Source organism: Podarcis cretensis, assembly GCF_951804945.1.
Source record: "Podarcis cretensis genome assembly, chromosome: 3".
NCBI classification, from domain to species: domain Eukaryota; kingdom Metazoa; phylum Chordata; class Lepidosauria; order Squamata; family Lacertidae; genus Podarcis; species Podarcis cretensis.
This window is the reverse complement of record NC_137172.1, coordinates 103,799,120-103,825,707: the sequence shown is the minus strand read 5'-3', so window position 1 is coordinate 103,825,707 and position 26,588 is coordinate 103,799,120. Positions and strand designations below refer to the sequence as shown.

General features: G+C 42.0%; 2 protein-coding genes across 5 annotated transcripts; both read right to left on the bottom strand.

Moving 5' to 3' along the window:
* Positions 1-510: 510 nt before the first annotated feature.
* Positions 511-12,696, bottom strand: LOC307212612 (glutathione S-transferase-like). 2 transcript variants are annotated; one of them, XM_079970146.1, is made up of 7 exons: positions 12,546-12,696; positions 8,637-8,804; positions 7,358-7,409; positions 5,845-5,977; positions 4,832-4,973; positions 3,779-3,910; positions 511-1,247 (listed from the first exon to the last, which is right to left on the bottom strand). In XM_079970146.1, exons 2-7 carry the CDS (start codon positions 8,721-8,723, stop codon positions 1,125-1,127), a joined length of 669 nt encoding a protein of 222 aa, XP_079826272.1. In that variant the 5' UTR covers positions 8,724-8,804; positions 12,546-12,696; the 3' UTR covers positions 511-1,124. The 2 variants fall into 2 exon arrangements, with proteins under 2 accessions (XP_079826272.1, XP_079826273.1); XM_079970147.1 differs by having other exon boundaries at positions 12,550-12,692.
* A 4,269-nt stretch (positions 12,697-16,965) lies between these two features.
* Positions 16,966-26,328, bottom strand: LOC307212596 (glutathione S-transferase-like). 3 transcript variants are annotated; one of them, XM_079970113.1, is made up of 7 exons: positions 26,182-26,328; positions 22,427-22,533; positions 20,524-20,575; positions 19,450-19,582; positions 18,559-18,700; positions 17,660-17,791; positions 16,966-17,245 (listed from the first exon to the last, which is right to left on the bottom strand). In XM_079970113.1, exons 2-7 carry the CDS (start codon positions 22,511-22,513, stop codon positions 17,114-17,116), a joined length of 678 nt encoding a protein of 225 aa, XP_079826239.1. In that variant the 5' UTR covers positions 22,514-22,533; positions 26,182-26,328; the 3' UTR covers positions 16,966-17,113. The 3 variants fall into 3 exon arrangements, with proteins under 3 accessions (XP_079826239.1, XP_079826240.1, XP_079826238.1); XM_079970114.1 differs by having other exon boundaries at positions 26,168-26,297; XM_079970112.1 differs by lacking the exon at positions 26,182-26,328 and adding an exon at positions 23,068-23,189.
* Between the last annotated feature and the right edge of the window lie 260 nt (positions 26,329-26,588).

Genomic DNA, 26,588 nt, shown 5'->3' with positions numbered 1-26,588 from the left:
AGTCTGTGGTTGCAGCTGCTAGCCACAAAATACAGAAAAAAGTCAACTACACAGGGCTTCCCTGTTGGTCCCACCCACCTTTTGATGGGGGTTGGGCCAAATAGATCACTACAATTAAAGGTATGCAAAACTGGATTTCTACAGGCAGTCCAGAAATTATTCTTGATTTGTTATGTAAGATACCTGATCCGGATGATCAAGTGAAAATCACATATTTGTTGTCTGGCTTTTACAAATTTGTGACAAATCATAAAACTTAGAGGAACGTTCCTTGAGGATAGCATGGTGGACTGGTAAAGATTGCTGCTATGGCTGGTCAGTCTAATTGCTGTAGAAGGCTATGAAAACAGCTCATTTTCTGGCAGGGAGTACATTAATAGGATATATTTTCCTTGCCTCTAATCCAGCAGGACCACACAGATCCCGTCACATCTACGCAAAGCACAACAGGAACTAGTCATGACAGAACAGACATGTTATTGACTACTCAAGTAAAACATGGCACTGATGTACAAACGCTGTAGAATGCTTTATTCCATTTTATTGTACACAGTATTATCATCATCTCCTTTTGTGGATTTACACAGTGCCATTATGGTGATCCTCTACTCAGTAGCATTTGAACTCTGGAATGCACCAGAGAGGTGGTGGAACTCAGTTCCAGTGAGTTCTGGCTGAAAAAAATCCTTGCACAATATCAAATATTTGTTGGCTCTGGCAATTTCATTCTTTGACTGTTGGCCGTGCTGGCTGTGGCTGATGGGAACTGTAGTACAAAACCCCTGGAAGGTTTCATACCAAGTTTCGGAAGGTTGCAATAGATTAATATCTAAAGGAGGCCTCAGAATCTTCACAAAAGGGTTCTCATCTACTACATTTTTCAAGAGTTTGCAATCAAAAGCATTTGAGACTATGGAACCAAGAGGAAATACTATTTTACAGATTTAGGCTCCAATTCTATACCTACATTTACCCAGAAGTAAGCTACACTGAATTCAAATGGAACTAATGCTGAATAGACATGAATAGGATGACACTGTTAATCCTCCAACTAGTAAGAGAGAAGTCACACAGATTTGATAAAATCATGCCAGTATTTGTAGTGATCTTCATAGCAGATGTTCTCAGATGTTGAAAATCTTCCTGATCTCTTGAAGAGCCTTGTCGTCTAATTCAAATTTCCTCTGGCTGCCTGGCTCCAAGAATTTCTTAATTGTGGAGATGTTGCTTACCCTTGCCTTGAAGTCCTAGATTGAAAAACAAGAAGCACTTCTAAGAAAAAGGTACCAACATAGATGGACTTACACAAAAATGCAGTTCACATATTGGAGAAGAAGACCAGGGGTGGCCAGGGGTGTAGGAAGGGGGGTCTGCCCCAGGTGCCACTCTGGGAGGGGTGACAAGATGGCCCCTGCCTCCCCCCAGCTGTAGAGCAGCAGAGGGCGTGTGCCATCCATATGGGCTGCCACTCTCGTGCGCTGTCCGTACGGGATACTGCTTGTGCAGCAGCCTGTATGGACTGCACATGTGCGGCATTCCATAAGGAGTGCACACGCACGAGATGCCACACATGCACAGTCTGTACGGCTCTACCACTGGGCCTGGCCCCATCCATTGGCTTCAAATGTTTGCTTTCCTCTTCCCTCCCCATTCCTTTTTCCTTTTGTATCATGTGTATCATTGCAAGCTTGGGGGCAAGCGCCATTTTTACTTTCAAAATGTGTGCAGTGCTTTGAAAATTTTAGATTTTTCTACGTTTAGTAATAATAATTATTATTTCTAGACATGTGTTGAAGATTATGTCATTCCAAGCAGCTCTTTTATCATATGATAAAAGTTTAAAATCACAAAGTTTTTAAATAGTCATTTGATGGAGGAATTTTGACTACAGCAGCAAGGGTACTTATAGCAAAGTATTGGAAGACACAAGAACTACCCACTCTGGAAGAATGGCAGACGAAGGTGATCGACTACATGGGACTGGCCGAGATGACTGGCAGAATCCGTGACCAAGGAAAAGAGACAGTGGAGGAAGATTGGAAGAAATTTAAAGTGTATCTTAATAATGATTATAAAATTAATGAGTGATAAAATGTCGAGGTTAGAGAAAAAAGAGGATTACAGCTGTAAATGATTAGGTAAGAGAGAAGGGGAAAAAAAAGAGTAATTAGTTAAATTAAGTGAGGATTTGCTGAAAGAAATTTGGAAATGGGGATGCAGAAAGGAGAGGTATGGGGAAGTCGGAGAAGTAATGTTTATGAAAAGAAGGTTTTGAAACTATACTTGTGTGTGTTTATGTGTTTGTGTGTCTTTGTATAATGTATTGTATTGTGTTTAATATGTGTTGGAAAATCAATAAAAATATTATTGATGGAGGAATTTTGAAAAGCAACCTATCTGTTCATTAATAAGCAGTACCTTGTTTTTCAAGCATTCAAAAACCATACAGAAAAAATTAAGCCCATGAGACTAAATTAATGAAGTAGTGCAGTATGTGTTAATAAAAGGTTTTAAAAAAGAAAATCCATAAATACTACATGGGGTTATTAGTAATGTGTGTGTGTGTGGGGGGGTGTCTCAATTTGCTCCCTTCCCTATTTATTTCAGATTCATAAAATAAAATTGGGTAAAAGGCTGGTTTGACTATAATAGAAATCCCATTCCCGCAAACTGTGGGATGTGAAACACAAGAGCAGTAAAGTACAACATTCCCAGAGTGAACATGTTTACACATGGGGAAGAATGTTTGTCCAGCCAGCAGGTAAACTTCCTTTTTCCTTCTGGGCTGGGACAGACTTCCTCTGCATGTGACCAGAAGTGGGTGTGGCCTCACCTGTGCAGGTAACAACAAAAGCACAGTGTAGGGCAGCCATCTCCCTCTCTTTTTGACTACATGCATTGAAGAAGCAACATCTGCTTAGCCAAAGATGCTCTCTTGGCTCCAGCCAAGAGAGGACAAAGGTACTGTCTTCTTATGAGATAGTTTCCAGGTATATGTTACTTTTCTGCGGTAAGCTAAGTCTGCCTTCTGGGATCCTATTGTGAACAGAATGATGTGTGAGTAAACCTTTTTATACTTTTATAGGAGACTGTGTCATGTCTTATCTTTTATGAGGGAATGAGGGGAAAATACCAGAACAGTTTTTATAGAGGCTTTAGCGAGCCTGAGCAAACGTATCTGCTGCAAGTTTAAAAAGGGGAATGCTACTCTGCTAAATTGTAAACTTGTTAACACAAGTTGGAAAGGCTATTATCAGACAATATAGCCTCTCCTGCATCCCTGAACATTCCCACACAAACAAATAAAGATTCTGACTGATTAATGAACACAGTAACAATAATTTTCACATTCAATCACCTATGGGAAGGAGAAGATCTGTGGTCCTATTGTCCCATGGTCCTCAAGCCACATGTGAAATCCAAACTTTCTCTATAGTTTTTCTACAAGGCCCCCTCCAACTCTATGATTCGGTGAGCCTTTTTTTGGTCAGGTTGTCTTGTAATGCATCAAACTAAGGCAATTCTAGCCAGGAAATGAAGCACTTTTATCATCAAGCAAAGTAGATGCAGAAGTGTAGATGCCTGCTCCACAGAAACTTCCAGATGCCTGACATAAGACATATCCCCCAGATGGCCATATAGAGATGATGACATGCTAAGTGCAACACACTCCTATGACTGACGTTTATCCAGTTGCTGTATTTGCACTCTGTGAATACACACAGTCTTACAGTTTCCGTTCCATCTCATTTCTCAGAACATGTCCTAGTTCACTCACTTGCAGCAGAGGAAACGCAGAAAGAACATCAGGCTTCATCTCTTCGACCATCAGAATAGCTTCAAGCAGATGGACATCTGCCCAGCTGAACTTCCCACCAACAAGGAAATCTTGTCCATGATCTTTTAGAACCTGTGGCATACAAAGAAATAGAAGTCAGTGTTGAGGGTTTGTAGACCCCTGGCCCAGAATGGGCCACAGAGGCTCCTTGTGGATTATTTCTGCTTCTTTTGTAATTCAGTCATGTAAGGCTGAGAGGCAGGCAGGGACTGTCCCATGAGAGTAGCCACTTGGCTTTTTCGTTCAAATATACATTTTACACACCTGCATGTATCCCACTGCATAACACCAAAAGGCCCTCATTGCTGTGATTCTCTGCTCAGTAGCATTGGAACTTGACATTGGGGTGGGAAACCACATATTTGCTGGACTCCAGCTCCCATCAGCCCTAGCCATCATGGCCAATGGTCAGGAATTAGGAGAATTGTTAAAAAGGTAAAGGTAAAGGAACCCTGACAGTTAAGTCCACTCACAGATGACTCTGGGGTTGTGGCAAGAGTTGTACTACCCCCCCCCCCCAAAATGTTGGTAGACTTGTAGGTAGACTATTCCACATTTAAGTGCCGCTGCAGAATTTTGCTGCTGCTATAGATGGTATAGGTATCCAAACATATCCATTCTGAAGGAAATCAGCCCTGAGTGCTCACTGGAAGGACAGATCGTGAAGCTGAGGCTCCAATACTTTGGCCACCTCATGAGAAGAGAAGACTCCCTGGAAAAGACCCTGATGTTGGGAAAGATGGAGGGCACAAGAAGAAGGGGACGACAGAGGACAAGATGGTTGGACAGTGTTCTCGAAGCTACAAACACGCATCTGACCAAACTGTGGGAGGCAGTGGAAGACAGGAGTGCCTGGCGTGCTCTGGTCCAGGGGGTCATGAAGAGTCGGACACGACTAAACAACTAAACAACAACATAGATGGTTCTCCCCACACACCTTCAGCAGTCGAGATCTATCTGCACATTCTATGTTGCTACCTGACAAGCCCTTACCTTTTCATAAACTGGGAAGTATCTGGTTGTGGCCTTCTCAAAAATTAGGCTGGTCTGCTTTTCTTTGTTCTCAGGCGGCTGGAAAGGGAGCGTCATTATCATCCCCATCAGATCAGTTGTTCCTTCCACGTACATGTCAATCCTGAAAGAAGCCATTAGCACAGTTACTTTCAGGGTTTGTTTTGTTAGTTTCTCTTATTTCTTTTCCTTTTTGCTTTATTATTATTACTATTATTTTATTTTTTATTTTTCCAAAGTTTCAATACATATACGCATATTCTACATATTTTCTCCATCTATTCCTATTAGGCTTCCTAACCCCCCCCCCCCCCGATGTTGGGAAAGATTGAGGGCACAAGGAGAAGGGGACGACAGAGGTCGAGATGGTTGGACAGTGTTCTCGAAGCTACCAGCATGAGTTTGACCAAACTGTGGGAGGCAGTGGAAGACAGGAGTGCCTGGTGTGCTCTGGTCCGTGGGGTCACGAAGAGTCGGACATGACTAAATGACTAAACAACAACAACAACAACAATAACCCCCCCGTGGCTTCCCGTTTTCCCATTTTAACGCTGCATATCCTCAGACAAGAAATTACCACCCAATTATTATCGTGAAAGTACAGGTCAATCTAAATATAATTAGAGCATATCATAATTACACAGAAATAAGAGAATAATTAATACTGTATTATAAATAACATATGCAATGTCTTTCCATTTTCTGATATTCAATCTGGCATCTTCCATACATGGTTGGAAAGTTGACAGTTATGTTAAGCTTGCCATTACCATGTTATGGCACGGTTTTCCTCCCCAAGTAGCTATAGCCTAAATTTCCTTGTAAGAGTCACATTGTGACATAGCTAGCTCTAGCTCTAGGAATACAGAGATGCAAAAGCAGGAAGCTGGATGTTTGCAGTTCAGTGCATGCATTCCATATTTTCAGCTTCTGTCAAGAGCTGGCTTTCTATTAAAAAAATAGACCTAGAGTGAATTCTACATGTTCATAAGTACAGTGCTCTCTCCTTCAGGTCCTTCCCGTAGAGGTTGTGCTTTGCTGCGATGTAGTTGAGAATAGCTCGCGTCTGCACCATCTCCATCCCATCCATTTCCACCATGGGCACTTGCTGGAACAGGAGCTGTCCATCTTTAAAAAAGGGGGCGGGTGTGGGATAAGTGATTCAGTGCTTACCCACTTAAGCAGCTTAAACCAATACTTCAGATCGATTCAGACTGCCTTCTTTGAATGTTAAAAATGGTGTATTAAGTCTCTGATACAGATCTTTCTTCAGGAAAATCTGCCTCCCTTTCGGTCTGCACAGCTCAAATAGGAACATGGAAAGGCATCATTTTATTTCCACCCTGTATTTGTTCCATGCACTATTTCTATTCTGTTCATCATTGGCAAAATTACATGACTTACATAACTCATTGTGTAAATCATATTGTCGTTATATTACGCCATCTCATTCCTTCTAATGCAAAGGAAGCACAACACAAATGTGTGTCTCTGTGTGTATACATCTCATGTATGTATAAACGGTAAAGGGACCCCTGACCATTAGGTCCAGTCATAACCGACTCTGGGGTTGTGGCACTCATCTCGCTTTATTGGCCGAGGGAGCCGGTGTACCGCTTCCGGGTCATGTGGCCAGCATGACTAAGCTGCTTCTGGCAAACCAGAACAGAGCACGGAAATGCCATTTACCTTCCCGGCGGAGCGGTACCTATTTATCTACCTGCACTTTGACGTGCTTTCGGACTGCTAGGTTGGCAGGAGCAGCGACTGATCAACGGGAGCTCACCCCGTCACGGGGATTCGAACCGCCAATCTTCTGATCGGCAAGTCCTAGGCTCTGTGGTTTAACCCACAGCGCCACCCACGTCCCTTCATGTGTGTATGCATTGTTTCAAATTGTTTTTAATGTTGTGTTTCAATGTTGTAACCCACCCAGGGACCTTATGGTGAAGGGTAGGAAATGAATGAATGAATGAATGAATGAATGAATGAATGAATGAATGGCACAATCATTTATTTATTGTCTGTGGACAGAAAGCAACAACAGTGCATACCAATCATAGAATTGTAGAGCTGGAAGGGACCCTGAGGATCATCTTGTCCCAAACCCCTGCAATGCAGGAATGCAGGAATGTGTAGCTGTCCCACACGGGGAACCTGCAATTTTGGGTTTATCAACACCTTGCTCTAACCAACTAAGCTATCCAGGCTTAATCCCATTAACTGGATTGATTTCTCTTCTGGACATTAGACAAATAAGCAAACACTGGCAATTTCCCCTCCCATTTCCACTTTGCTTGAAATTCTTCAACATCCTAAATCTAAATTCCCTATTGTTTTTCTAATTCAAGGGAAGACTGAACCAATCTCACCCCTGAAAATAACTATGTGTAGACACTGACATGGACCCCAGGACAAAGTGGTTTTTTATTTTTAACAGATTCAGTCGCTGCAGAGCCAGTCTTTAAAGCAGTTGCATGCGGGCAACACTTTCACCTATAGACTTACCATTCTGTAATTTTTCCAAGTCTTCCTTTTTCTCTATAAATTCTTCTTCAAACTGAAACAAAGCAGCCAAATATATATATATATATATATCCTAACTTTACAAGTCTTTGCTGACCTTGCAGAGAATAATTAACAGATACTTATCTTTTATTTTAGTTTAAGAGCAGCTGATGCTTCTTGGAATTTTTGAAAAACTGCAAGATGAAGTACAGCTTTTAAATTTCATTTTTCTCAATCCGTACCCTTCATTTGAACTGATTTCTATTAGAGAAGCAGTGGTTGGGTGAAAATGGGCTCTTTGTCTTTGCAGAAATCATATGCTCAGACTCTACACAATGCATATTTTCTTTACTATTTTTGTTTTCATTGTGCAGATTAGCCACACTATTCATATAAGCATATTCCTAAAAATGGCTTCAAAAGACAAGCCATTCAACCCATTGAAATAAGACCCAGATGGAGAACTCTGAACCATTGCCAGACATCCAATTCCCCTTGGCCCTCTTTCTGTAGCTGTGGAATACAGTCGTACCTTGGAAGTCGAACACTTTGCAAGCTGAACAATTTGGCCAGTTTGCAAACGTTCTTTGGAACCTGAACGTCCGACGTGGGTTCTGTGCCTTCCTGCAGCCAATCGGAAGCCGCACCTTGGTTTCTGAATCTTTTGGAAGTCGAACAGACTTCCAGAACCGATTCCGTTCGACTTCTGAGGTATAACTGCATTATGATTCCCCTCTCTTACTGGTGACATTTCTATTACGCTGGAAATTATATATTCTAAAATATAGCCGCAGGTTCCCTAGAAGATGATTGATGCTGCAGTCCTATATCTGCTGAGTGCGACTCACATCTAAGTGAACATGCATTGGCTTCCGCTGTATGAGTCAATATGAAAAAAATGGTATTTTAATTGTCAGCCAAAGTGTTTGCTTTCTGGGGACGGATATTTCCCATACAGCGTATGAGCGCCCAGAATTGAGAAAACCACACCCTTAAAAGTGGGTGGAAATTGGCTTCACTGCTTGAGTGACATAAGCAGGAGCATATTTTTGAAAGACTACACTCTATTTCATCATATGCTTCAGTAGTTTTCCTGAGCTGAAGCACACATATATAAATGCATATAAGAATATATTCAGGAACATGCGCACACACAGTTATGTTGATAAGACATCTGTGGCATCTTCTGCTTCCTGTGCAGAAGAGGCCATTTATTTTGGCCATTGTTGGTTCATCTACCCAGCATTGCCCCGCCTCTTCCTTTTATGGGCACACAAACCTCTACTCCAGCTGCTGCAAGCAGCCAACGGATGGATTCCATCTTCCCTCTCCCGTTAGCATAGTGCAACTTGGGTTTCCCAGCCATCGTTTTGGGTAGTCTTCTACTATGTCAAGCACAACACAATTGACGAAACAGCTTCACAGTAGAACTGTATTGTGGACTGTCCTAAAAATGGAAGCGGGAGAAAGATGCATTAGAATAGGGGGAAACGGCCATGAGTCGAACAAGCAGAACATTCAGTGTCGAAAATGCTGGGATACAACTCAGCTTGTACTAAAGGCTGGTAGGTTTGCACACAATATTGTGGTTAAGATTTGATAGATAGAAGAGGGTTCAGCAGAAGGAAAGAAACAACAACTCCATGGAAAAAGACACTGGAAGTTGACAAAAATATGAAATTGTGTTTTGATTGTATATGCTAAAAATGTTGAAATGTAATAAAATATAATCCAAAAAAAGGAGGAAAGCTTCAAGCTTTCTAGACTGTTCTTTAACCTGACCTGTCCTCGGGTTCTCAACTGATCCTCTCATGGTTGCTGACTTTATTTTCCTACTTCTTCATCCTTACCTTGGGAGATGAGACATCTTTATATGTTTTTCCTACTGAGAACAAAGAACAAGCAAGGCTCCTTGCAACCTGTGTTAGACAGAAGTACGATCTTTCCTATCAAGCATGTTGTTGTTGTTTAGTCGTTTAGTCGTGTCCGACTCTTCGTGACCCCATGGACCAGAGCACGCCAGGCACTCCTGTCTTCCACTGCCTCCCGCAGTGAGGGAGTCTTCTCTTCTCATGAGGTGGCCAAAGTATTGGAGCCTCAGCTTCACGATCTGTCCTTCCAGTGAGCATTATTTCCATTAATCAACTTGGCTTTCTTATTTTCCTAAACTCATCAAGTCTCAGTGCAATTGCATTGATGGTAAAACATGTTTCCCCAAAACAGAGATTTATTTTTAAGCTCAACATCTGCAGTTAAACTCCAACTCCAGGTAGACTTTCCCCCACTACAGTGGTGCCCCGCAAGACGAATGCCTCGCAAGACGAAAAACTCGCTAGACGAAAGGGTTTTCCGTTTTTCAAGGCGCTTCACAAGACGAATTTCCCTATGGGCTTGCTTCACAAGACGAAAACATCTTGCGAGTCTTGCGAGTTTTTTCCCTCCCCCCCTTTTTCTAAGCTGCTAAGCCGCTAATAGCCGCTAAGCCGCTAAACCGCTAATAGCCGCTAAGCCGCTAAGCCGCTAATAGCGCTAATCCGCTAAGGGGTGCTTCGCAAGACAAAAAAACCGCAAGACGAAGAGACTCGCGGAACGAATTAATTTCGTCTTGCGAGGCACCACTGTATTTAGCTTCATGCTGAGGGTGAAATTTATCCATTGGGGTTTTGCCTCTTCTGAAGCTGTTCAATGCACAAAGCACCAGCAGCAACAGCCTTAAAACTGAGGTGTTGAACAATTGCGCACATGTCTGGTTCTCTGCTGTTTTTTAAAAAAATGTTTTTGGATATTTACATAGAGTGAACTATGCCCCCCATCCAACTTTTTGTAGCCTGATGCCACAGATGCTGCTCTTTCCTTGTCCCTCTTCCAGATTTGGATTGGATGGGGAGAAGGTCAGAAAGAATCTCACTGGGGGGCACCTGTAATTTTAGAGGCTTCTGACTGAGGATTCATTCCTTCTGGATTTTAGCACATTGTAGCATGACATTGCAATAAGTTAACCATTGACCAGAAGTATGCATGTATGAACTGGTCCATTTCATAGGGATAGCTATTGCAACTAGACTGCCAACTTCTGAACAACTTCTGCCAAGCAAGCACCTTTATTTAGGTAATCATGTCACTGACTCTCCCCAAGTTTTAAAGAAGATTGTTAACTTTGCATGTCTGCTATTGTAATCGATCCTATATGTTTGGCAGTTATAGATATATTCTTTCCAAAGTGTGTAACGAGAATCAGAGGGTCCTCTTAAACAATGTGGACCCTCCACAATGCTCCAGCATGAGTGGCTGATGTGGGAATGAAGAGGAGTAGAAACTTTCCTTCTACTGGGCGTAGCCAGGATTCTTGTTAGAAGGCAGAGCAGCCAAAGTTATTGAGTTTTCTTTAGGAAATCACGAGTTTAAATACCCTGTAAACAGGACATTATGGGACGCAGGTGGCACTGTGGGTTAAACCATAGCGCCTAGGAATTGCCGATCAGAAGGTCGGTGGTTCAAATCCCCGTGATGGGGTGAGCTCCCATTGCTCGGTCCCTGCTCCTGCCAACCTAGCAGTTCAAAAGCACGTCAAAGTGCAAATAGATAAATAGGTACCGCTCTGGCGGGAAGGTAAACGGCATTTCCGTGCGCTGCTCTGGTTCGCCAGAAGTACCTTAGTCATGCTGGCCACATGACCCAGAAGCTGTACGCCGGCTCCCTCGGCCAATAAAACGAGATGAGTGCCGCAACCCCAGGGTCGGTCACGACTGGACCTAATGGTCAGGGGTCCCTTTACCTTTAAATAGGGCATTGCGGCGGGGGGGCAGGCTTCTGCTGTGTGTGTGTGTGTGTGTGTGTGTGTACAGAACCTCATATAACTGAGTCCATTCAATGCTTTTCAATATTATTTGTGGACCTAGAGGGTCCCCTTCAGTATGCCCTCCCCCTCCCCTTGACTATGCCCATGTTTCCTTCCATCAACTTCCTTAAGTTATCCTAGATCTGAAGTCTGATTTTGGTTAATCCTTCCACCCCTTACACCACCTACAAGGGATAGAGAATTTCTCTTGAGTTAACCTGCCTTAGGATCCAAGTCAATATAAACATCAAAGCTCCCCTCTACTCTTGGCACTGCAAATGCAAGGCAGGCAAAGCATAACCAGCCCTCTTAAAACTGATACAGTGGTACCTCGGTCCGTTCTTAACCTGAAAATGTTCTTAACCTGAAGCTCCACTTTAGCTAATGGAGCCTCCTGCTGCCGCTGCACCGCCGGAGCACGAATTCTGTTCTCATCCTGAAGCAAAGTTCTTAACCTGAAGCACTATTTCTGGGTTAGCGGAGTCTGTAACTTGAAGCGTATGTAACCTGAAGCGAGGTACCACTATAATAATTTTCAGTCCTAACCCAGGTGTTAAGTCTGTTCACTAAGAAAGTACCACTAGAACTAGCTACTCTCAAGTGTGCGCACAAAGTTTCACAGCATTAGAACACATTATTTTTAGACTTCTTAATCTGCAGAGGTGATTCCTGCCAACTAGGAGCTTCTATTCTTGGCAGCCAGAGCACCAGAAAACTGACAGCTTTTCTCTTACTCTGCCCCACTGACAAAGCAATGGGCTTTCTTGTTGAATTTCTGGCTGCTGTGCAGTTACAGTATAATAGTCCTTCCAGGGAACACCCACCCCTGTCTCCTGATATACTATTAATGTAAGCTCGTTCCTGCAATGCTTCATTTTCTGGACTCCTCCTGCTTATCCCCCAGACCTCAAAATGGTGGGTGTTGTTCTCTTTATCCAGCCACTTCCCGCTCCCCTTCCCACCTACCATTTTTCACATCTCAGGAGAGCAACCTCTGGTTCTTTCAACTTCTCTGTTTGCAGTTACCCCACAGTCTTTCCTTTCTCCTATCCAACTTGCTGACCCAACTAATTGCCCCTGTTGTTTTCAGGATTCCACTTCTACGTCTCAAACCCCTTTCCCTTCTGCCCCTTCCTCTCTTTTCAACACCCGACCCTTCTGCTTTCTAAAAGCCTCTGCTTCTCCATCGCTCATCTCCACTAAAATCAAAGTGCAACCGAATTGCATTTAAGGTGTGCCAAACTAGATAGAAATGCCAATTTCCCACCTTTGGTTCCTCATCCCTGTTTTCAATTATTACCAGATGACTGAATGTGTAAGTAATCCGCCCCCCGCTCCCCCAGTACTAACCTACAACCAAACCTGAATCCACTTCCAGGGTCTATGCAAAAGAAACTGAGCTCTGCCTTTTCTTTGCTCGTTTCTGTTCCACCTTCTCTGAAGATTTGCATCTACGAGAAGATAAAGCTGCTGCTGCTGCTGCTGCTGAACAAGTCCAAGCAGTTTTGCCTGGCTGGTAAATCAGGGGGGTTTCCCTTGCCCACCCTTTTGCTGAGGGGGAGAAGGAAGTTCCCCCAAGGCCAGTGCTGAGTTACAGCCTTTTCACATTCCTGAAGCATAGCTATGCTACTCTGTTACACAGCACAGCACAAAAGACCCTTGTGGAAAGTTTTAAAAATACCAAATACAGTGGTACCTCGGGTTACATACGCTTCAGGTTACATACGCTTCAGGGTACAGACTCTGCTAACCCAGAAATATTACCTCGGGTTAAGTACTTTGCTTCAGGATGAGAACAGAAATCGTGCTCCGGCGACGCGGCAGCAGCAGGAGGCCCCATTAGCTAAAGTGGTGCTTCAGGTTAAGAACATTTTCCAGTTAAGAACAGACCTCCAGAACGAATTAAGTTCTTAACTCAAGGTACCACTGTATTGTATCCACACAGAGAAACAAATCCATCTGTGTTACAGTCACACGGACACTGGGGGAAAAACCTCTAGTCTATTAGTCCTCAATGCACAAGACATTTTTGTCCTATTATTTACTTTATTTATCTGCAAAATTCTGTAAGATTAGCCCATCTCAAATGGATTATTTTCTGCTCACAGAATCTGACTCCCCATGCATGCAAAGCAAAATACAGCATCTGTGGGCTATGATACTGTTATAGATCCTGTTCGGGAATATTAGAATTTAATAAACAGTAGTAATTAGGTAATATTGGGGATAGGAAGTGGAAACATAATCTGCAAAAATTGTGCCAGACAAAGAAGCACAATTTTGGGTAAATGCCTTCAACACTGAAATCTTGCACCGCTTGGAGATTGGGTGGCATGTAGCGATATTTGACACTAGAGTCTTGTGATCCCCTGACTTGGATGGTATAAGACTTTCAGATAAGGCTTACCAGATGCTCAGGTTTTGAGTTCCTATTGCTAGGGATTTCCGGTTTGTACCAGCGAGGAATAGACGTTTAGAGCTCGAGCTCCAGGAGAGCCACCTGATTTATGGTTTTGTAGCCATATAACACCAGTCCTGAAAGACCTACATGGGCTCCCAGTATGTTTCCGAGCACAATTCAAAGTGTTGGTGCTGACCTTCAAAGCTCACCTTCGGCCCAGTATACCTGAAGGAGCGTCTCCACCCCCATCGTTCAGCCCAGATTCTGAGGGCCTTCTGGTGGTTCCCTCATTGTGAGAAGTGAGGTTACAGGGAACCAGGCAGAGGGCCTTCTCGGTAGTGGCACCTGCCCTCTGGAACACGCTCCCATCAGATGTCAAGGAGATAAACAACTATCTGACTTTTAGAAGACATCTGAAAGCAACCCTGTTTAGGGAGGTTTATAATGTTTGATGTTTTATCATGTTTTTCATATTCTGTTGGGAGCTGCCCAGTGTGGCTGGGGAAACCCAGCCAGATGGGCAGGGTATACATAATTTATTATTATTATTATTATTATTATTATTATTATTAACTGAGTAGTCTCACCCAGTGCTGTAGCTGGGGTGAGCCAGAGGGGGGCCATTGAGTGTCCCAGTCTTTGTGTGTATGTACACAGGAAAGACGGGTAAAATGGAATCAAAGCAAACATGCACAGGTATTTATTTATATACTGCTTAGTGATGGGGTATTGTTTGGCCTGTCCTGAGCTTGTCATGAATTGAGAATAGATATCGTATTTTTCGCTCCATAAGACGCATCTGACCATAAGACGCACCTAGTTTTTAGAGCAGGAAAACAAGAAAAAAAATATTCTGAACGAAACAGTGGATGTATGATTTTTGTGGTTCATGCTGTGTCCACAGACATGTGATCTGATGGTGAGTTTGGGGTAGCCCAATGCAAAAATCCTGAGGATCCATGTGGATCTGTGCTTTGTAACCACGTTTTTGCACCATTGCGGCCCCAGGCAACAGTGGGTGTGTGATTTTTTTGGTGCAGGCTGTAGCCATGGACATGCTATGTGATCTGATGGTGAATTTGGGGTGAATTTGGGGTGACCCAATGTAAAAATCCTGAGGATCCATGGGCTTTTACCTCTCCCCTCCCAGGCAGCCTCCACTAGCATCCTTCATCTCTCTTCCGATCCCACCGATCAGCTGTTTCCTTTCAACACTCCCTTCCCTCTTGTTTGCCTTAGTGTCTTTTCCTTAGCTGGAGCAGTTTTTTGCTCCTCCTTTTCTTCTAATTTCTCTCCTTATTGCTTTAGTCTTCCTGTTTCCCCCCTTTGCAAGTTCGCTGTCTATACCTCCCCCCTCCCAGGCAGCCTCCTTTATCTCTAGCATCCATTATCTCTCTCCCTGATCAGCAAACGATCAGCGGCTTTGTTTCAACACCCACTTCCCTCTTTCAAAAAAAAAAAAAAAAGCATGATCTGCTTTTTGCCCCTGGGCAATTCGGCTCCAGGGACTACACATTCGCTCCATAAGACACACAGACATTTCCCCTTACTTTTTAGGAAGAAAAAAGTATGTCTTATGGAGTGAAAAATACGGTACATCTCACATAATATGACAAGCTTGGAAAGAAAATGGGAGCATGAGTCAAATGCCAATTACCCCAAGGAATTAGCAGTAAGGGAAAGAGTTGACTACAATGTTCAGCAGCCATCAAGAGAGCTTCAACTAATGGAAGTTTCAAGTTGGTCAAAGTCCGACTTAAAGCAATCAGAACCCAATTTGAACTGAGATCTCAGTCAGAGTATATCTGTATGCAGGGCTCCCCCCCCAGCTAGAACTCAGGTCCAGCACCTCTCAGGTGGGCACCATTGCCATTACAAAAGAACAAGGGAGGTGTTCATGGTGAGCTCTGGCTCCTCTTTTTCTAGAAAAATAGCACTGGCAGTACTTGTTGATGAAATGGGAGGATTGGGCTGATCTTAGTTTGATAGGATGCATCATGAAAAGTTGTGGTTAAAACTTTGGAACTAAAACATAGGCTGTCATTTATTTACACTTATTAGGATATTATACTTTGAAATGGGTGTGTGAGTGAAAGTAGGTGTAATCATTTGCCACTTACAGTTACTATGATTTCATAGTCAATAATGAAACTACAAGTGATAAACTTTATGTGTACTCATACTTGATACGTACGCTAAACCCAATTATTTCAGGCATGCACCTTTGGAAAGGGAGGTCAACATTCAAGTCTATAATCATAGGTAGGTGACCTTTATGTGTCTCAATTTAATTCACAAAAGGCTTATCCATGAATGTGGGCCTCCTATGTGATTTAGACTTTTTGCAATAGAAATCCAGAGACAATGGTGTTTTAGATATGCAAAGAATAAAAGTGCCACACTAGAGCTTTGCTTATGCTTCAGTAAGCATACTGAGTGGCCCACCACATCCATATAATTGGAGGCTGAAGATGCAAGTATAGTTCTTGGCTGAATTAATGGTACAACAGTGAAGTGCTCCAGAACTTCTCAACCTATAAAACAACCAAGTCCAGGTTTGGGAGAAGTGCCCGTTGCCATGCAATGCTGTGTGCCCTACCACCAAAGCACATACATATATACACACCATACACACAGGAACATTTTAAACCTTGGGGAGCTTCTGTTTTATATCAGGAATGGTCCCCGAAAACTGAGAAGAACTTTCCTTGAGGAGAACATGGTGGACTGGTAAAGAAGTGATTGGGCATGAAAAAAACCACCCTATTTGTATTAGTTGTTTAGATAGATAGATATTGTGTTTTAATGTTGTGTATTGTCAGGGACGCAGGTGGCGCTGTGGGTAAAACCTCAGCGCCAGGACTTGCCGACCACATGGTTGGCGGTTCGAATCCCTGCGGCAGGGTGCGCTCCCGTCTGCCAACCTAGCAGTTCGAAAGCACCCTTAAGTGCAAGTAGATAAATAGGTACCACTTTCTAGCGGGAAGGTAAACGGCGTTCCGTGTGCTGCTCTGGTGCCAGTTCGCCGGAGTAGCTTCATCACGCTGGCCACATGACCTGGAAGTGTCTGCGGACAGCACTGGCTCCTGGCCTATAGAGTGAGATGAGCGCACAACCCTAGAGTCTGGCAAGACTGGCCCGTACGGGCAGGGGTACCTTTACCTTTACCTATTGTATGGGTTGTATATTCTTTTATCTTTTTTTTTTGGTGATTGATATGACAGAGTTCTTATTGCCTGCATCATGTGTGCTTTAGCTGAGGGTAGTGTTTGCAAAAAATTATTTGAGTTGTTATTGCAGAAACTCTTGTTATAAAGGAATCAAAGAGCTTTACTGAGGTTGTGCTCCAAGTAAATGAACAACATGAAATGAGACAATTCCCATTAAACTATTATTTCATCTGTTAACAGTTAAGGACTCTTTTATAACTTAGGACTGCATGCTGAGGCGAAACAGTGTTGTCCCATTTCAGTTTTAGCGCTTTGCCTGTGGCTACAATAGTGCATCAACTATGATGCTAGTCGTCAATTAAGTGGAAAACTTCCGTTGCCTTTTTAATACCCTTTTCATCTATTGGTGGTTTTCTTGGGCTACCGGGCTGCAGAAATTTCTTGACTGTAGGTATGTTGCTTATTCTCTCTTTAAAAGCCTAAGAGAGAGAGAGAGCAAAATATTTTAGAAGAGAAAAGGAGAAATGGTGGCATTCCCAAATAATCATTTGTCATCTACGGTTACAACAGTTTCATGGTCAATAATGAAACTACAAGCGAGAAACTTAATATCTACTGAAAACCCAATTATGTCCCTTTGAAAAGGGAGGTCAACATTTGAGCTCTATTGCAGGCTTATAATCGTATGTGGGTTAACCTGTATGTGTCTACATTTAATTCACAAATGGCTTGTAGAAACCCAATGATCAGAGTGGATGGGAGCTGCATTGCACAATATCTGGAGGATTTCACATTCTTGATCTGGCAGCTAATGAGATCTTGCAAGAGCCAGGGAACCTGTTCACTGCCTATCTTTTCACTTTTATAATAAGTTGCGAAATGGTGTTACTTACCATTAAAAGAGGGAATTTGGTGAGAATATCAGCCTTCAGCTCTTCCACTGTTAAAATGGCTTCAAACAATTGAATATCCGCTCTGCTGAGCTGATTTCCAACAAGAAAATTTTGCCCATGATCTTTGAAGACCTACAGAGCATGCAATAAGGTAAAAAGAAAAAAGAAAAGGTAAAGGACCTCTGAATGGTTAGGTCCAGTCAAAGGCAACTATGGGGTTGTGGCACTCATCTTGCTTTCTGGCCGAGGGAGCTGGTGTTTCTCCACAGACAGCTTTCTGGGTTATGTGGCCAGCATGAAATATATTGAGAGCGCTTTAGGTAAATACACAAAAATATGCAAAAAGAAGAATGTGTATTCCGACCACTTTTGAATTATCTAACACCCGGATAATATTGCATCATGAATGGAAGAGGATTTGTATAATTTCTGAAGTATGAGTTCCAACAAACGACTGCCTAACAAGGAGAAGATGGAGCACTTTCCCCCAAATCACTGCTTCGATGGGGCAGTGCAGAAGCTGAGATAAGAAGTTCATGTCATAAATGAATACTGTGTGTGATTCCTGGTCTTCTCTCACACAGCTTTTCAAAACTGAAGAGTTGCTATTAGAAGTTTGGAAAATGCAAGGAATAAGGAAATGGTAGCTCAGTCAGTAAGAATGTGAGGCTCCTAATCTCAGAGCCATGGGTTCGAATCCTATGTTGGGAAAAGAGTCCTGCTTTGCAGGGGTTGCAGTAGATGTCCCTTGCGGTCCCTTCCAACCCTACAATTCTATGCTTCTATGTTTTTATGTTGGACCAAGCAGTCCTATCAACATTACCAGCTGCCAATTATAGTTGAGCCTAGGTGACTTCTCTTAAAAGGGTTGTAAGTTTCATTCCTTCTTTGCCTTGTACCTTTTCGAAGACTGGGAAGTATCTGGTGGTGGCTTTTTCAATAATGTCTGCAAACGCCTTCTCCCTTTTGTCAGCTGGCTTGAAAGGAAGCATGGTTATTGATTTATTCATATCCATAGTAGCTTCACAGTACGTATCAATCCTGAAGGAAAGAGAATGTTGCCATGACCGGATCTCGGTATCACGTGAATTGCTCTATTACGTTGGAAATGTGTTGGTTATAATAAAACTCATTTGTCAATAGTAGAAAGGTGTTTCCTCACCTCAGTTATTCAGATAATTACAAGAAAAACAACAACAGTAGCAGTAGCAGTAATGATAATGATAATGATAATGTAAAACAAACAGAGCCAAAAACCTGTCAGGGAGGGGAGGGGCATGGAATATTGTAGTAGCATCACAGGCACAAAATGTGTGGTATCCCAGCAGATAAACAGGTGCAATTATCTGGTATGTTGGAGAAAGGACATTTTCCCTTGGAATCAGCCCCTCAGTGTTTTTAATACATGTGCTTTTTGGCATACTATGATCTTCAACGGCTACACTTTTTTCTAAGAGCCTTATGTCAAAACTCAAATTTATACACCTGCAAAAGAAAAATACAATGCCCTGCAGTGATCCAGGCTATTGGGATTACATAAAAGACTAGGGTATGAACTTTGGAGAAACCACATTGATTTCAAAGGAACCAGTCCACATGAACTTTGCTGGGACTGAGAGGTCGAATTAGCTCATGCCGGTTCCTCTGGACCCTTTCTTGCCCAATCTGACAGTAGAGATGACACATACTGACTCATAAGTCATCAGTAGATCATATGACAGAGCAGAGATATCATATACAGCAAATCAAAACGTGCTTTATGAACCAAACTTAAAGGAATGTTACAGTACCATACTCTCTGCTTCATGTCCTTCCCGTAGAGATTGTGTTTGGTTGCAATGTAGTTGAGAATAGCTCGGGTCTGCACCATCTTCATCCCATCCATTTCCACCATGGGCACTTGCTGAAAGAGCAGTTCTCCACCTTGTGAAAGGAAGATGAAAAATCAGTCCATCCTCCCAGATAATTACTACGGAAAGTAAATTTTCAGGAGCATCTCACAAGCCATGCTTTGATTTTGAGCTGTTACTTTTACATCGTGCCTTTGCGATAATCATGTTTGCCTCTGCTTTTCCCTCAAAACCTTTTTGCAGAACATGTGCTAAATCTGTACAGCAAGCACACAGTGGAAACTAGTTTTGTATGTTATTTAAGCTACTTCTGCTCTCTAGCTAAAGAAAACAAGCAAACCATTCTTCAGAATGCAGAGTTGAGTGGCAAAATAACCAGATCACAACACTGTATATAAAAGTAATATAACCAGATCACAACAGTGTATTCACACATATTTTTGCCTTAAAGTGTGCACACATAACTGAGACTGCACAATGCAGACCTGGAGAAATAAGTATATTTAGAAAACACCTGCTACTAAGGCTGAGATCCTATACACCCTTCCCTGGAAGATAGTCCCACTGAATTCAGTGTTGTCCACATGTGAGTAGGCACACATAAAATTGCACAGTGACTTTTCTGAGTCGGCTATCTGTTCTTCATATTGTACAGAGAATCTACCCTGCTCTATTAACTTCAGTGGGAGGTTTGCCATAAACCTGGGCAGGAGGAGGGTAGGGCTTCACTGCAATCCTGAGGTTTGTGTGCTTATCATTGTAAATGTCTTGAGAGGTGAATAAATAGAAATAATTCCCATTTCTATGGGTTGTATCTTATAAAGTCGTTCTTAGAACAGACCTACTGAAATCAAAAGACTTGCATTAGTCATGTGTATTGATTTCAGGAGTTCTATTCTGATCTGAGTAGGGATAGGAAAATATCCAGTCCACAACTAGGTTATAACATATAACATATAAAATACACACACACACTCTATATATATATATATAACATTCAGATGACATACTTACCCTGCCTTAACTTTTCTAGATCTTCTTTCACCTCAATAAGTTGTTCTTCAAACTAGAAAATAAAAGAGGCAAAATATTTCAGGGGCATCATGAAATAATTTCAGGCTCCAAACTCCTTCCAAACCACTGAAGGAAATTTGATGAAAACCTTTTAAGTATTCTCCCCTTTCACAGTCAACTTTTTGGGAACAAAAAGCAGTTGCCTCGGTATGAAAGTTGGGCTAGCTTTTTTTCCCTCTGTCTGGGACAAAACAGCAAATGTTTCCCATGCAGAAATCAAGGTAGATAGTAGTACTACAGGCTGGTCACGTTACCGTAGCACATGAAGCGTAAAAAATCCTACAATCATGTCTCCCCCTCCTTAGCAGTAAAAGTACAATAATAATGAATGGAAATAACACAACAATCTGCCGCCCCTTCCAGGATAGCTAAAATCAACTGCCTGAGGCAGGTGCTTCCACTAGCAAATGGTAGGGCTGGACCCAAAATTAGAAACTGCCAGAAATGGATTCTTAGTCTACATGCACACCCACACCCACCCACACCCCCCAACATTCTTCCGATGAAAATAGGGACGTCCCATTCCCATTAATGATTTTGGGATTTTTGACTTTGTGCTATTCTGTGCAGCTTCACACAGAGTCAATTAAGAATTGGCAGACAGCCAAGGATGACTGAGCAGAAAGGAGTAATTCTGCCTGGAGATATGGAAGCCTGGGAACAGCTTTACCATTGGTTGAAGTCTCACCCAGGCATAATGATTTATGACCTACTGACTGGAATGTGTTGTTGGTCAGTGTGGTGTTCTGAGAGTTGTTTGGAGTTTGTTAAGAGAGAGCTAGTTAAGATCCATTTTTGTTCTTGTATATAATAACTTGTAGTAAGGTAAGGTAAAGGGACCCCTGATCATTAGGTCCAGTCATGACCAACTCTGGGGTTGCGGCGCTCATGTCGCTTTACTGGCCAAGGGAGCTGGCGTACAGCTTCCTGTGGCGTACAGCTGTCCTGTGGCCAGCATGACTAAGCCACCTCTGGCAAACCAGAGCAGCACACGGAAACGCTGTTTACCTTCCCACTGGAGCGGTGCCTATTTATCTACTTGTACTTTGATGTGCTTTTGAACTGCTAGGTTGGCAGGAGCTGGGACCGAGCAACGGGAGCTCACTCCGTTGCAAGGATTCGAACTGCTGACCTTCTGATTGGCAAATCCTAGGCTCTGTGGTTTAACCCACAGCGCCACCTGCGTCCCCAGTAACTTGTAGAGTCTGCTGTAAATAATAAACACATCAAAGTAACCAAGTTACTAGTAGCAGCATTTGTTCCTGCTTCGTCCATCCTGCCTGCAACTGATTGCTTTCTGGAACTCTGCATATGCTCTACTAAGGTCTGGCTAAGGTCCTGCAATAGGTCCAAGTCGCAAAACACCAATAAATGATAATTTTATTGTTTATACCACATCTTACTGGGTTGCCACAACCACTCTGGGTGGCTTCCAACACATATAAAAACATAAGAAAACATTAAACATTTTTAAAAAACTTCCTCATACAGGATTGCCTTCAGACAGTTCAGGAGTCAGATAACTCCATATCCTCCAACATTTCTCCAATGAAAATAGGGACGTCCTAAAAAAAAAGCGGGACATTCTGGGATCACATCAGAAACTGGGATGGCTTCTCTAAAACAGGGACATCCCTGGAAAATAGGGACACTTGGAGATTCTGTACACACCTTACAATTAGAGCGCTTGGAAAGCACATGATTTCCCACAAGGAATCCTAGGAGCTGCAGTTTACCCCAATTCTTGTTACATAACAATGCTGAACAAACAACAGTTCCCTTGATTCTTTTTGGGGGGTGGGGGAAAGGTGGTTTGTCAGAGAAATTTTGAAGACAAACAAACCTCGACTCCTGCTGCAGCCAAGAGCCACCTTATGGTTTCCATTCGGCCTCTTCCATTGAAGTAGTAAAGCTTAGGTTTCCCAGCCATGTTCCTAAGTGTTTGCTTTCCTGTTATGATGAAAGACAGAGAGAGATATTGAGAGGTCATGTTTGACAGGGAAACCACTGCAGAGCAGGACAACTATTCAAAATGGTGCTCTGGTGATTGCTTGCAGCAAGAAAGGATTTCATTCTAAAGCCTTCTGCTTTTTTTAAAAAAAACCTCAATTTCATAATCACAAAGTGCAAGCAGATGTAGCATAGTATTGCACAGATAAAATAGGAAACAAGAATTAAAACCGTCCTCCCAAACATCAATTACTATTTAACCTCCATCAGATGGCCATTGTCTTTGCTCCTAGAGAAACAAAATGGCAACTCCCCCCTTGTACTCGCACCATTGCCATTGCCATCAATTGCCTTGCATCTCCTTTCCCCCTTTTTTAAAAAAATATGTGCACTAAACATGGTGAGACATAAAGAAAAGAGATAAACAGAGAAAGAGAAACAGCACCCATGTAGAAGGGAAAGTAAAGGGAGGAGGGGAAGAAAACCCAAAACAACAAATTACAAATTTGTTGTTGTACTTCACCAGATCCTAACCTATTACAGTATTTGTAAGAATGGATTCCAAATATTGTTGAATTTGTCCATGGGAAGTCTGCATTCATGCGCAAGTTGTTCATATGTTGCAAGTTTGTATAAGTCTTCAATCCAATCGTAGAAGGGTGCCGTGTTTTTATTTTTCCCAATTATCAGTATCGGTCCTTTTGCCATGGTAAGGGCACAGAGAGTCATCTCATATTGTCACAAAATATTTTGTGGATATTTTGCTCTGTAAATGTAAAGTTGTTCCGTACAGTTCTGTCAATAGTTTCAGTTACCTTCTTCCAAAAATATTTCAATATAGGACATGGAAAAACATATGTTTTAGAGAAGCATTATTCCTCTTGAATCTCCAACAGTTAGATACCTTAGATAGCCCTTTTTAAAACAAACATAATGGGGTCCAGTATATTCTAAATATTATTTTTTGTTGTATGAGCCTCAATTTAAGGTCCAGACACACCCTTGTTATAGCACTTTAAAAGCGTTTACCACTGTGTGGTCAAAATTGAGACTTCCAATTCTTTATTCCATTCCTCCCTCAATACCTGTATATCAAATTGGTTTGCTAGTAACAAAGATTTATATATGTTGATGGATGGCTTTTTTTTTTTTTTGCATAAGAATTAATCAGCTGTTTCAATATCTCTGGGGTTTTTGGGGCTGTAAAAGCTGCTGGTCCGTAGATGGTGATTAGCAGGTGTTTGGAGATATTGCCATTGAGCCTTTATAGGTAATCTGTATTTGTCTCTTAAGATAGAATATGTATAAAATTCATCCTCTTCGTTTATCAGCTGGTCTAACATTAATATACCCAAATTCATCCACCTCTCCCATACGACCATTTCTTTCCCAATGTTTTTTCTTTCTTTCTTTTTTCTAGTTAATTCTTTCCCGATTTTTAAAGATGGGTTTTTGCCACAAAGTCATTTTGTTGTGGGAGAAAAGGTCAAATTTATATTTTTTTGGACATGTGGTACCATATTGTTTGAAATGATGTTATTGTTTCAATAGTATCTTGAGTATTAATGTATTTAGATCCAAGTGCCGCCCAACTATCTAAAGGTGCTACATAGGAATATTCCAAAATACAGTCATACCTTGGGTTACAGACGCTTCAGGTTGCGAATTTTTAGGTTACGGACACACCGAAACCCGGAAGTACCGGAACGGGTTACTTCCAGGTTTCGGTGCTCGTGCATGCACATAAGCGCTAAATCGCGCTTTGCGCATGCACAGAAGCACTGAATCGCAACCCGTGTGTGCGCCGACGCTGCACTGCGGGTTGCAAACGTGCCTCATGTTTGCAACCCGAGCGTCCACTGTAGCCCAGTTTGGACAGTTGTTTTCAGTTATGGGTCTCCAGAATTGTGTACCTGGCAGTAAATACAGTAAGCTTGGTGGTACAGTTCTAAGTCTGGGATCCCAAATCTTCCTTCCTTTATCAATATTTGCATTTTTTGCATAGATATTCTTGGAACTGAAGATCCCCAAAGGCATTTTCTAAACAAAGATTTAATTTTGTGAAAGTATTTGCTCGGTATGTGAATTGGAATTCCTTTTAAGATATAAACTAGTTTAGGTATTTGGTTCATTTTAATAGCATTGACTTTTCCCCACAGGGTCAGTTTCAATGACTCCCATCTGTCGATATCAATTGATACCTCATGATATATTTTGTTGATGTTTAATGACGCTAATTTGGATAAGTCTCATGGTATTAATATGCCTAGATATTTAATGTTGTCTATGCAAATATGAAATTGGTATTGTTTAAACAGTTGGACCAAAAATCTATTTCCTATTAACACCAACTCCGATTTGGACCAGTTTATAGTATACCCAGAGATATTCCCCAAAACACCTATATTTTGCATTAATATTGGAATTCTACTGTGAGGTTTTGTGATAAACAGAAGAATATCATCTGCAAGCATTACCAATTTGTATTCAAGTGAGTTATGAATTACATGAAATATTTCCTTATGCTGTCTAATTGTAGACACCAGGGGTTCCAAACAGATATTAAAAAGCAAGGGCAAAAGTGGGTAGCCTTGCCTAGTACCTCTGGATTATACAAAAGGTGCAGACATAACGTCATTTGTCTTAACTCTAGAGGTAGGGGAGCAATATAATATGTTTATCCATTTTATAAAGTCTAATGGAAAGCCAAATTTTTATAATAAAGGTAAAGGTAAAGGGCCCCCGACCGTTAGGTCCGGTCGCGGACGACTCTGGGGTTGTGGCACTCATCTTGCTTACCTTTTCCATATATTGTTTGTGGACCTTATCAAAAACTTTTTCCGTATCTAGAGATAGTATAGCTAAATCTTCACTGTTCCTGTTTAAATTTATCAAATCCACTATCAGCCTGATGTTATCTGCAGCTTGTCTCATCTTTATAAACCCTGTTTGGTCATTTTTAATAATAGTTGGTATTACTCTTTGCAGTCCATTTGCCAACACTGCTGTTAAGCCAATATAGATCTCCACTTTTGGCAGCTGGGTTCCTAGGATAGTTATATAGGGACCCTGCTCTCTCTCTCTCTCTCTCTCTCTCTCTCTCTCTCTCTCTCAAAAAGGATCTACAACCCCCTCAACCGTGGATTAACTACACCCTCTTTGTACATTCTTTTCTATAATATATGCATTCCCATAAGTGTAAATTTCAAGGGAGAGGTTTGTTTGGAGATGCAGATTTGGCAAGTTTTGCCTTTCGAATGCAAAAATTTATGCTGTAAACTCTGAGATCTGTGAACGATGGGGGGTATACAAATTTAATAAGTAATAAATAATAATAAAAGGGAAAAAGAAGAAAAAAAATTCTCTCCTGTGCCTACCCAAAACTCCTTTTTCCTCTGAAGTGCGACCAAGACTATCCTCCTGTTTAATTTTTGGAACTCTGCCTGCTGCCCAGCTCCTGCCTTTGGGCTTCTGTTCTGAGGATTACAGTACCCCTCGCCCCCTCAAACCTTTAGTACTCTCATGGTAAGAAGAAGAAAACCTTTGGGCAGAGGTGAGGTCTCTGGGAATTGTCCCTGTACCACTGCTCTGTCCAGGGTCTCTTGAGCTATGACTCTCCAAAGGAATTGTCTACCTTAGAATACTAACCTGCTGGAAGTCCTGCTGGACATGTGAAAGTTCTTCTCAAGCAGAGTGAGGCCTGAATTTGTGTGGCTCAAGGTTATAAAAGCTCAGAAGCTCCACCTTCTGAGACAAGAGAACAGCCTATCTGTATCTCCCTAGTTTAAATAGAAATAAACACTTGCTTTGCCTTTCGTAACAGTTTTCACCTACAATCAGCCAGTTAATTAAAATGGGAGTAGTTTTCTCATGCTTGTAGTGTATAATATGATGCAACTCAGTTTTGGGTAAATGTATGCAGGTGCACTGAAGACAAACATTTGTGCTCTTGGTATATTCAGCCCAAATCCTCCTATCATTGAGCATGAAGTCACTGCAGCTGCTAGCTAGAAAATACAGGAAAAGGTCAAATACACAGGACTTCCCTGCTGATG